Source organism: Entelurus aequoreus, linkage group LG07, assembly GCF_033978785.1.
Source record: "Entelurus aequoreus isolate RoL-2023_Sb linkage group LG07, RoL_Eaeq_v1.1, whole genome shotgun sequence".
Taxonomy (NCBI): domain Eukaryota; kingdom Metazoa; phylum Chordata; class Actinopteri; order Syngnathiformes; family Syngnathidae; genus Entelurus; species Entelurus aequoreus.
Window position 1 is genome coordinate 48,742,076 of NC_084737.1, and position 12,523 is coordinate 48,754,598.

At 39.7% G+C, this 12,523-nt stretch overlaps 1 protein-coding gene across 8 annotated transcripts in view; it reads right to left on the bottom strand.

The window, feature by feature from the left end:
* The window catches only part of cacna2d3a (calcium channel, voltage-dependent, alpha 2/delta subunit 3a), a 343,144-nt gene that overhangs the window by 134,890 nt on the left and 195,731 nt on the right, over nucleotides 1-12,523 (bottom strand). For 7 of the 8 annotated variants that reach the window (XR_009826794.1, XM_062053832.1, XM_062053833.1 and 4 more), the window contains 3 exons: nucleotides 10,805-10,936; nucleotides 10,298-10,509; nucleotides 3,356-3,430 (listed from right to left, as the gene is read on the bottom strand). Coding sequence is in view for 7 of the 8 variants with exons in the window: in XM_062053832.1 (XP_061909816.1) it covers nucleotides 3,356-3,430; nucleotides 10,298-10,509; nucleotides 10,805-10,936 (419 nt within the window). In the remaining variant the exon portion in view is untranslated. The remainder of the gene's footprint in view (nucleotides 1-3,355; nucleotides 3,431-10,297; nucleotides 10,510-10,804; nucleotides 10,937-12,523) is intronic. The other variant, XM_062053836.1, reaches the window with a different exon arrangement.

Consider the following 12,523-nt stretch of genomic DNA (forward strand, 5'->3'; position numbering starts at 1 on the left):
TTAAGATGTGTAAATGGGACAAAACAAACAACATGTTTACTTGACCCATTTCCTGGGAAACTTATCAAGGAGCTTTTTGTATTATTAGGTCCATCAGTGCTAAATATTATAAACTTATCACTTTCCTCTGGCACTCTTCCCCTAGCATTCAAAAAAGCGGTTATTCATCCTCTACTCAAAAGATCTAACCTCGATCCTGACCTCATGGTAAACTACCGACCGGTGTCCCACCTTCCGTTTATCTCGAAAATCCTCGAATGAAATTGTTGCACAGCAGCTAAATGAACACTTAGCATCTAACAATCTCTGTGAACCTTTTCAATCCGGTTTCAGGGCAGATCACTCTATGGAGACAGCCCTCGCAAAAATGACTAATGATCTATTGCTAACGATGGATTCTGATGCGTCATCTATGTTGCTGCTTCTTGATCTTAGCGCTGCTTTTGATACCGTCGATCATAATATTTTATTAGAGCGTATCAAAACACGTATTGGTATGTCAGACTTAGCCTTGTCTTGGTTTAACTCTTATCTTACTGACAGGATGCAGTGTGTCTCCCATAACAATGTTACCCACATATGTTAAGGTAACGTGCGGAGTTCCCCAGGGTTCGGTTCTTGGCCCTGCACTCTTTAGTATTTACATGCTGCCACTAGGTGACATCATACGCAAATACGGTGTTAGCTTTCACTGTTATGCTGATGACACCCAACTCTACATGCCCCTAAAGCTGACCAACACGCCGGATTGTAGTCAGCAGGAGGCGTGTCTTAATGAAATTAAACAATGGATGTCCGCTAACTTTTTGCAACTCAACGCTAAGAAAACGGAAATGCTGATTATCAGTCCTGCTCAACACCGACATCTATAGTACATTATATAGTATAGTATATAATACCACTTTAACATTTGACAACCAAACAATTACACAAGGCGACTCGGTAAAGAATCTGGGTATTATTTTCGACCCAACTCTCTCGTTTGAGTCACACATTAAAAGTGTTACTAAAACGGCCTTCTTTCATCTCCGTAATATCGCTAAAATTCGTTCCATTTTGTCCACTAGCGACGCTGAGATCATTATTCATGCGTTCGTTACATCTCGTCTCGATTACTGTAACGTATTATTTTCGGGTCTCCCTATGTCTAGCATTAAAAGATTACAGTTGGTACAAAATGCGGCTGCTAGACTCTTGACAAGAACAAGAAAGTTTGATCATATTACGCCTATACTGGCTCACCTGCACTGGCTTCCTGTGCACTTAAGATGCGACTTTAAGGTTTTACTACTTACGTATAAAATACTACACGGTCTACCTCCATCCTATCTTGCTGATTGTATTGTACCATATGTCCCGGCAAGAAATCTGCGTTCAAAGAACTCCGGCTTATTAGTGATTCCCAGAGCCCAAAAAAAGTCTGCAGGCTATAGAGCGTTTTCTGTTCGGGCTCCAGTACTATGGAATGCCCTCCCGGTAAAAGTTAGAGATGCTACCTCAGTAGAAGCATTTAAGTCCCATCTTAAAACTCATTTGTATACTCTAGCCTTTAAATAGACCCCCCGTTTTTAGACCAGTTGATCTGCTGTTTTCTTTTCTTTTCTCCTTTGGTTATTCAGTTCCGGTGACCATGGATGAGGTGCTGGCTGTCCAGAGTTGGGACCCGGGGTGGACCGCTCGCCTGTGCATCGGTTGGGGACGTCTCTGCGCTACTGACCTGTCTCTGCTCGGGATGGTCTCCTGCTGGCCCCACTATGGACTGGACTCTCACTGTTATGTGGATCCACTAGGGACTGTACTTAGAGGGGGGGTTACCCACATATGCGGTCCTCTCCAAGATTTCTCATAGTCATTCACATCGACGTCCCTTGTGTGGGCTCTGTGCCAAGGATGTCGTTGTGGCTTGTGCAGCCCTTTGAGACTTTTGTGATTTAGGGCTATATAAATAAACATTGATTGATTGATTGATTGAGTGTCAAATGTTCAGCTTCTTTCTCCGGTTCCACAATGATATTAAAACTTGTGAAAAGTGTAGTTTATTTGCCGCAATTGTGGTGATATTAACTTAGAGGGGCCCCTCTGCATTAAGTATAGACATACACAAACAGTAAGCAGTAGCTGCTAGCAGTATTCTCGCCCGTCAACAAAACGACCAAGCTGCAAGGTACAAGTGATAATTTTTGTGATAACAGCATTAAAAGGCATTAATTGTAGCAATCACAAACTTTTCTCCTGAATTTGGCCAATAATCATCAGTGGCCGAACAATTGGAACACAACTCGTGGCATCTGTACCGAGGATGTCGTTGTGGCTTGTGCAGCCCTTTAGAGACACTTGTGATTTAGGGCTATATAAATAAACATTGATTGATTGATTGATCTTTTCTCTACGCATCAACGAAAGGTACATGGCGTTTACGTATTTACGTTATCAATGACATCAACTAAGTTGTTGAATCACCTCAACCCTAGTCCAAACACTTATCAGTTCAAAAAGCAAACACAAATAAACAGTTAACTTTAACAATCAACTCAAATCAACTTACCAATTTAATTTAGATTCCATACATACGCCATATTTACTGTACACAGTATCTGCAGATTACAATGAATACAGGTAATGTATTAATAAAAAAAAAATGTTCTCTGCATTTACCCAATCCCTGAGGAGCATAGTGGGCAGCCTCCATGTAGCACCCAAGAACTGAATCCAGATCTTGTGTCGGATCAATGAGACTGATTGGTCCCCAAGGTCAGAACCAGGAACCTACTTGTTGAGAGGCAGCAGCGCTAACCACTCTGCCAACATGGCACGGATAAACCTCAGAGTCCTTACTTTAGCATTTCATATAAGCAAATATTTCCAATGTATGTCAAGTTATTGTTGGTTTGTTTTAAAAATATGCAAAAACTAATTCTTCTTTTTCCTCTTTAATAGGTGTACAAGTTGACAGTCCATTCATTTGGGAAATGCTGTTACTGAAATATTTGTCAAAATAAAGAATATATATTCATAGGGATGGTCCATAAACTGATAGGAAATCTTTAGCAAACCCTAATCATGGCTTCAAAGTGTTGCTTTAGTTTTCACCCATCAGCTGTTTTATGCTGATAAGTGGTTGTCACGATTCTCTTTTATGGAACTTAATATCTTGCTTAATAGCTTGCATCCACAGTGTGCATGTATATTCATGTATAAGCATGGATTTATCTTGCAAAATGGTAGACTCTTGTTCAAACACTGCAGCTGAGTGAATGTGTGGAAGCTACATCCATCAAATGTTTGATTCATAATTATGTTTTAAGTTCAATAAAATAGAAGACATCTCATAAAAGAAGCAAAGATTACAACTCACATCTTTGTTGGCGACGTCGGCTTGGACCAGCGTTCCATTCAGGCATGGCTCCACGTAATGCAGTTCTTGATTGTACTGAAACAACATGAAAGGAATCATTACGTTACCATTAGTATTCACCAAATTGTTAAATATTATGTTAAATTAGTGGTTAGACAATGCAAAATATGGATGCACGTACAAAAACACGCACGCACGCACGCACGCACGCACGCACGCACGCACGCACGCACGCACGCACACACACACACACACACACACACACACACACACACACACACACACACACACACACACACACACACACACACACACACACACACACACACACACACACACACACACACACACACACACAGTGTGTCATATGGACTGGCATGCCTGCCACTCTACGATAATCCATCCATTCATCCATTTCCTACCGCTTATTCCCTTTGGGGTCGCGGGGGGCCCTGGAGCCTATCTCAGCTACAATCGGACGGAAGGCGGGGTACACCCTGGACAAGTCACCACCTCATCGCAGGGCCAACACAGATAGACAGACAACATTCACACTCACATTCACACACTAGGGCCAATTTAGTGTTGCCAATCAACTTATCCCCAGGTGCATGTCTTTGGAAGTGGGAGAAAGCCGGAGTACCCGGAGGGAACCCACGCAGTCACGGGGAGGACATGCAAACTCCACACAGAAAGATCCCGAGCCCAGGATTGAACCCAAGACTACTCAGGACCTTCGTATTGTGACGCAGACGCACTAACCTCTCTTCCACCGTGCTGCCCCTCTACGATAATATAATAGCATAATAATTAGCATTGATTAGTCATTGAAGTACACAGAACAGCCAACATTTGACATTTTAACTGTAAGCATATATAAAGTAGCATAAGGTTTACACATTTATTTTGTGTTACATGTGATCATTTAGTGCAGGGCTTCCCTAAATACGGCCCACCAGCATCGACAAATCTGGCCCACGAAACATCACAAGTAAAAAAAAATGTTTTCTTGAATCTTTCCTGTCCAGTCGCTTTAGGCAAATCATATTGTTGATGTAGATGCCTATATCTGCTGTACACATTTATTCTACAAAAAAAAAGTGTGGGATACTTCTCTTGTTGCCTTATTTGTATTTGAATTTATTAAATGTTTGGATATACTGTATTTAATGTTTGGCACAGCTGGACCGGAGCAGAAGGGGATAGAAAGAAGAAGAAAAAAATTTAAAACAGAGGGGGAATATATCTATCTATAATCCATTCATCCGTCCATCCATTTACTACCGCTTGTCCCTCTCAGGGTCGCGGGGGTTACTGGACCATATCCCAGCTGTATTCTAGCGGTAGGCGGGGTGAACCCTGGACGAGTCGCCACCTCATCACAGGGCCAACACAGATAGATAGACAACATTCACACTCACATTCACACACTAGGGCCAATTTAGTGTTGCCAATCAACCTATCCCCAGGTGCATGTCTTTGGAGGTGGGAGGAAGCCGGAGTACACGGAGGGAACCCACGCAGTCACGAGGAGAACATCCAAACTCCAAACAGTATGTAGCCTCCCCCGTTAAAAAAGTTTGGGGATCCCTGATTTAGAGAAAACAAAAAATGTATTAGCTATACAAATGATGTGTCTGAGCTCTGAGATGTGTCTTCTAAATACAGTGGCACATCAATTTGTACGATTTTGAAATGCAACTCTGTAAGTGACAGGTGACCACAAGTGTCCTCAACAGATCAAACAATGTTTGTCACCACTGTTCAATTCAGCCTGGGCTGCAGAAAAATACTTAGGGGGCGGGGGGCATTAAATTTTTCCAGCGGGGACCCCAACCAAAAATTGATTACCTCTGTGGGACCGTGCACGCTTGTCAAAGCTGCGATGCTAGGGCTTTGTCTGTCCACAACTGATTACTACCTTTATGTAAGACAAACACTTTATATTTGTGGTCATTGTAAAGATATATGTTTGAAATTATTCAGGCCTTTTTTTATGCCTGAAAAATGAAATAGTTGGCCATTTGTATGGTATCAATTGTAAAAGACTGTTGTCGATCCGATGTTGATGTGCTAAAACCTCTTTCTTGTTCAAAAGTTACATACAATATTAACTGTTCTTTTGCTCATGCACATCTGTGCATCAATGACTAAAATAACCTTAGGAGATGCACAGATGAGATGTGTCATTATCAAAATAATATTTTTAATTACTAAGATGTCTTTTGGGGTTGATTTCAGCTTTTTAAAAAAGTACTTCAACACGTAAACAATACAGTATATGTACTTCACTATTATATATGTAATTATTTTATGGGTAGAAAGGGTACTTCAACATGTAAACAATACAGTATGTACTTCATTATTATATATGTAACTCTCTTGAAGAAATACATCCAAACACTTGATTAATATGTATTATGTGCATGAAAAAAGATAAGTTATTATTTTATGTAGCTTCCAAACAAGAAAGATATTTTTAGCACATCAACATTAGATCAACAAGAGTCCTTTACACTCTCATCAAATACCATAGAAATGGCTAACGCTGTCATATAACGGACATGATAAAGGCTTAAATAATTTATATAACACGTATCCTTACAATAACCACCAATATAAGTGTTTGTCTTACATAAAGTAATTCAATTGTGGACAGACAAAGCTCGAAAGCGGTATGCGCTCCCGCGGCACAACGAGAATATAATTTTTGGCACAAAATCAGTTTTTGGCGCAAGACCAATAGCAGCAGATAATAGATTTGACTCACAGTTGTGTCGATGTCACAATCGATGACTCGCCTGCTGATGGCATCATAGCAGTGAAAATAACATGTGTCCTCGTCACTTTCTCCCAGGTGAACACATTTTATGATGTGGAACATGTTAAAGCCCCACATTTTTGGTTTTGGCGGTGACTTCCTTATCTCACAAGGAAAAAAAATCTGATTGGCTCTCGTTCATAACTAACTCCCACCCCTCTTTTAATGTACGCCATTCAAGAGTTGTGATTGGATATATTTCAAACTTGTACCACACATCGACAAGATGAAATTAAATATGATTAGATTTTGGTTCTGTCAACATTTTTGAATCGTATTTAAACTTTAACAAACATGTCACTTAATTGTGTCATTGTCTTATTCAACATGCCTTTGTTTTGATTATCATCTTCTTTTTTACCTGCTCCAATGTAAAAAAACAAAACTCAAATTAAATAAACAACTTCCAGCTCAGGCAGGCATTGCTTAGTCTGTGGGTGGCCACAGCCCGCCCAGGCCTGCCCAGGACGCCTGGACTGGTCCAATTATTGTAAATCGATCACTTTATTGAGCAAAACTGTTTATTGTCTGTCGTAACCACACACAAAAAAACATTGACAAAAACTAATATTTAAGCCAGGGGTGTCTAAACCCTGGCACGAGGAATCTTCAAATTGGCCCGCGAGACGACAACATAAATTAAATTTCAATAAGCAACCTGGCTGTGCGGGGTGTTTTCATATTACATTTAAATACCAAGGTGGTCTGAAAGGTGGCAAATTGTTACCAACTTTTGGTCAATGTGAGAAACTCAGGTCGGTGACCATGATGTGTACTTTCTTGACATCAAAAGCACAGCATTTACCTCAAATCGAAACAACCTTTCCTAGTCATGGTGCAGACAAAAAAAAATCAGCCAGCACAAAAAATCAACACACATGGTCACACATAACACAACCTGCTCACTAAACGTTGTGAATATTATAAAAAAACATCCCATCACCATAAACAATTCAAAATTACACCCATTTAAATGCATTGCAAGGCAAGATGGGAACAATGCAAAACACTCTCTGCACAGTTATCCATGTTGGACTTTTAGCTGCTTAATATTTCTGAGTGATTATAAAGCTTTAAAGAGGTCGTCACGGAAGTAAACAAGGCGTGAGTTGAACTTTCACAAATTCCAAAAATTTGGTTATAATAATTATTAATTATTTATACATTACATTATTATAAGATGTAAAAACACTCACGCTCACACACACACACACACACACACACACACACACACACACAGACACACACACACACACGCATGCAGACACACACACCACACACACACACACACATTTTTTTGGCCCCTGGACAAATTGTTCTAACCCAATGCGGGACCCCGGTAAAAAAGGTATGACATCCCTGATTCAAGCAAATAAAATAAGGCAAAGTGGTCATTTTCTGCTGCGATGAGGGAGTGACTTGTCCAGAGTGTACCTTGCCTTACGCCCGAACGCGGCTGGGATAGGCTCCAGTGACCTCGACAGGCACAGGCGACAGACAATGGGTGGATGGATGGAAGGTCATTTTCTGCCATACAAACCAGACCAAAATCAACTCTCTGTCATCTGTCATACCAACAGCACTCTCTTTCTTACTTGCGCTAACAGATGCACTCGTTAGACTCAGCCACTGATGCATTAATGGCCACCTGAAGTCACACAACTCCAAAACTACACATAAACTGTAAATGCCAGGTCGTTACACTATGATGCAGCTCACACGCAGCTAATTAACGTCATTAATAGCGTGTTTTACGAGCGTGTCGCTGTTTTGCTAGTTAGCTAAGAGCTATCTCTTATAACTCTTATTATGGTGAATCAAACAAGTACTGTACACCCACTCTCCCCAATCAGTGTGCTTATTCTACTGTGAAGAATGTTCATTTGTGGATATTAATCAAGAAATGCTGTCACTAAATTTAAGAACTGCTAATAAAACCTGTAATAATATATTTTACAGAAAGGTTCACTTAATACTCTGCTTGTGCTGCAGCACAAATCTTATTTTGCAACATGTGAATGTTTTAAGAGGAACTAAATGTAATCTCTAAAAAAGGGTACAGTTTTTTTTTTCAAAGCAGGACACCCATCCAGACTTACCATAGTAGTACAAAGCTCAGTGTTTCTCAGATAGTTTCTGTTACGCCTCCTCTAGTAAGTAGAAAACATTTCTCTTTAACATTACTCACCGCCACAAATAGTATAATTTGTTTACTAAAGTACACCTCTGCATACCATTGTATCCTTACTAACATTAAAGAAAACAAAAAAAGAAATACATATATAGTTTTTTTTTTTTTTTTTTTAAGTAATCCTTATTCAAACTATAACAATTTTTGACCAACTTGAACCATTCGATATTGAAAAATAAAATAAAATACAATTAATAAATAATAATACATTCCCAATGAAAAGTAACATCAACTCAGGAGCACCATATTGAAAACACTTTAAGCAACAAACAAATATAAAACAATTTGTGCTGGTTACTGTAGTTTTGTCAATCAAAATGAAAAAGTCAGAATTAATGGCTACAATGAGCGCATTTTGTAGTGCACAGTTTTTCGAAGCTGGGTTTGAAGCATGATACTGCATGATACTGATAAAGCATGTTCCCCGGGGTCACACTCACACCACGCCCCTGCAAGGGGGCCTGCCCCACTATTTGAGAAGAACTGACAGCCTATGAAAAGCAAATATTTTCTTTGTTATTTTCAGTTGGCCAAATTACCTATATTAGAAAATAATCTAAAGCTCATTTTGCGGTGTGTGTGTGTGTGTGTGTGTGTGTGTGTGTGTGTGTGTGTGTGTGTGTGCGTGTGTGTGTTAAGGACAGCAAAGCCCTGTCTGTCTGTTATTTCACTTTACCTTGTTCTGTGTTGATTGAGTTGTGTTGAAGCAGCAACAAAGGACATTATGTTAAATAAAGAGTTTATGTCTCTGATAGTTGATATAATAATGTAAGTGCATCATTATGCCTACATGAACTCCATGGTGTTCAGAGATGAATAGTCTCTCCTATTGCTATTGTACTATTTTTTCAGCTATAGTTACATTAATCATTAGTAAGGCAGCAGCCTAGTTTTTAATGGCAGGGTCCCTACTATCCCTGATAAAAATATAACATTTACATAATAAAAATCAACTACAGGCTTCCCAAATGCTGTAATAAATTAAGCATGATGAGTTGACTTGAAACCGTTTAATGTTGCACTTTTTATATGTAGAAGAAAAGTTTTGTCATTTTATTTAATCTGAGCAACAACTTGAGGCAGTTTAATGTTGATTAATGTGGGCAGAATTATTATAGTGTTCCCAATGTTAAAAGGATAAAGCCATTGTTTACAAATTTGGTAAATAAATAACCAAAAAATTTATATATTGTTGTTTTCTTACTGTACCGAAAATGAACCGAACCGTGACCTCTAAACCGAGGTACGTACCGAACCGTAATTTTTGTGTACCGTTACACCCCTAGAAGGCACCAATCAGAACAAACTAAAAGGATTTCAAAGTCCTCTTTATGTCTAAACGTGTGTTTTTCTTTTTAAAAGGCATGTAACATCTAAAAACGGTGCTGTTTTGGTGGGGACCAAGCACGGATCAAATTGATCTAAATTAATTTCAATGGGTGGGGCTGATTTGAGATATTGGTGTTTTGCGTTACGAGCTTGGTCATAGAACCAACTGAGCTCATAAGTTGAGGTACTATTGTATGGGCAGAATATAATGAGGAAAATGATAATAAGAAAAGTGAGAAAAGCCTAAATTACATTGGCAAAAAACTGTTGCTGCCTCAATCCTCTTCTTTACTATTCTAAAACAATCAGTTTCAGAAAAACGCGATTAGGACGCAAAATGATAATGACAACTTTGATCTGTAGCGAGAGAGAATGGGAGCTGGCATTGTGACAGACCACATTTGATGTGAAATAGCCTCAGACACACACATGCGTTGTGACACACACACACGCAACAACAATGGTTTTGACGCCTGCGGCATAATCCAAACAGTTCAGTTTAAATCTGCATTTAGCAGGCTGCTAATTGACTTCGAGCGTAACAAGGCAGAAAGACAGAATTCCCAAGTGACAAAAATAATATTGCATGTGGTGAACTCACTGCGATGATGTTGAAGAAGTCGTCGTCTCCAAGAGTGTCCAGTATGGAGGACACCGTTTGTCTGGCTATGGTCAATCTGAGGCCTTTCATGCTTCCGCTAACATCAACGAGAATCACCACATCCTTTGGGGAGGTAGCAGCTTGGATGTACCACTTCCTGTTACGGCAGTCAAAAGCAATGACCCCGTGTTCATCCGGCTTCCATTTGATCCCTTGGACAGAGGAAATAAAGAATTATATAGCTTCTTAAGGAGCATAAAATAGGAAATCTGAAAATCTGTACTTTTTGCTTGCTTTTTTTTAGCTAGCCTGAATGCGTCAAAACAGATCAAAACCTCCCTACATGTATTGTAGCTACTTAGTTACATTATACTGGTGTACCCCGCCTTCCGCCCGATTGTAGCTGAGATAGGCTCCCGCGACCCCAAAGGGAATAAGCCGTAGAAAATGGATGGATGGATGTTCATGTTCCCTGCTAGGTTCCAGCCAAAAAAAGAACACACTTACCTGGGTACTGCCTAAAAAAGCCTTTGGCACTGCCAAAGTACTGCCATATGAGTGATGGGTCTTTCTCAAAGTTATCCACAAACACTTTATTCAGGGCCTCTGACCAGTAGACTCCATTAACTATTGCAGAGTCTGATTCAAAAGGGGAAACAGAGGGATACAAACTGTATAAGAATGGGGAGAAGAGAAAAGGCAGAACAAGAGATGATATAGTAAAACTTTAACATGTCTGCTCATGTTGGCAGACCCATCAGCGATCCTGTTCTGTCTCCCTGTAATGTTTGTCCGCTCTTGAATGTGATTGTGCTGAAAATGTTAATTTCTCCTTGGGGATTATTAAAGTATTTCTGACTCTGATTCTGATTTATAATTTGTCATGTACTGTACATAAAACGGACAACCAATGTCAGTCAATACAATTTATTCGGATCAAGTTAATCATTTACTGCACAACAAACAACCACACATGCATGTAAACCAATTAAGCATGTCTACGAAATAAGTAGGAAAAAGCCAAGCTTATTTGATCCAACCACTGTCCCACACAGTATTAAGTTATTTGTTGTACTTTGTGTACGGCCAGAGCCGGCCCAAGGCATAAGCGTACTAAGTGCTTGCTTAGGGCCCCGCAGCCACCAGGGGGGCCCCAAAAGCAATTAACAAAAAATTCTTATTTTTTATTTTTTTGCATGTACGAGTCTGACTGATGATTTCTAAATGATCAAAGATATATTATTGTACAAAAACACAATTTTAGGTCAACAGAGTGCTGCTGCTGATCTAGGCCTAGTGATTCTTCCTGCCTCTCTTTAACCTGCCTCTGCTGCACCTGTGACGTTTGCCGCCTGCCGTGCAATGCCAGTGCGCACTGGGCATCAAAAGCGCAGATAGAGGCAAAACAATGTCACAAAAAAGGACATATCCTTCAGGTGCAGAAAAAAGGAAGAAGAAGAAAGTGGAAGAGGAGAAAAAAAATGCCATGATAAAGGTATGTTTGCATGACTTGGTAATAAAAAGTTTATCAAAGAGATTTGTAGCTGTAATTAGCTTTAGCTAGGTGATGTTAGCTAGCTAGCGCGGTGCTAGTAATATGTTTTTAGCATCAGGTTACTAGTGAGATATGTTGTTTGCACAAATTGTTTGCAGCAGAGCACGGTAATTTATGTGAGTAAAATAAACATTGTTTTTTACATCAACTCATAAGTTATGTGAAACTTCCCTAGGAGCATTGTTAAAATACTTTGGAGGCACAGAATCAGCCCAGAGCCAGTCCACAACCTCAGGCTCAGCTGTGAGTGATGAATCAGGTGAGGAAAAGACTGTCACCATACAGTATACATTTAATTTCTTAGTATAAACATTACACCTGAAGGGAAATTAATATAGTCAAAGTATCTCATTAACATGTGTGCCTATATGTATGTATGTATGTATTTCATCTTAGGTCCATCTCCATCCTCTACAGTGCTCTCTCACACACCTCCATCCTCTGTGCCCACTGTCCCCTCCATGTCTGAAACAACAGCCGATTTATCTAGTGAATTAACTGCAAAACACCCTTTATAATTGCTCATTGTACTGCAGAACATTCTGAGATTAATAATTATTTCCAACAGTGCAATTTAATGACCTTATAGGTCCTTCTTTTTTAGTCATTGTCTTTCTTTGGTCACGTCCTCAGCAACTTCCACCACAACGTCCCCTTCACACCATGGACCA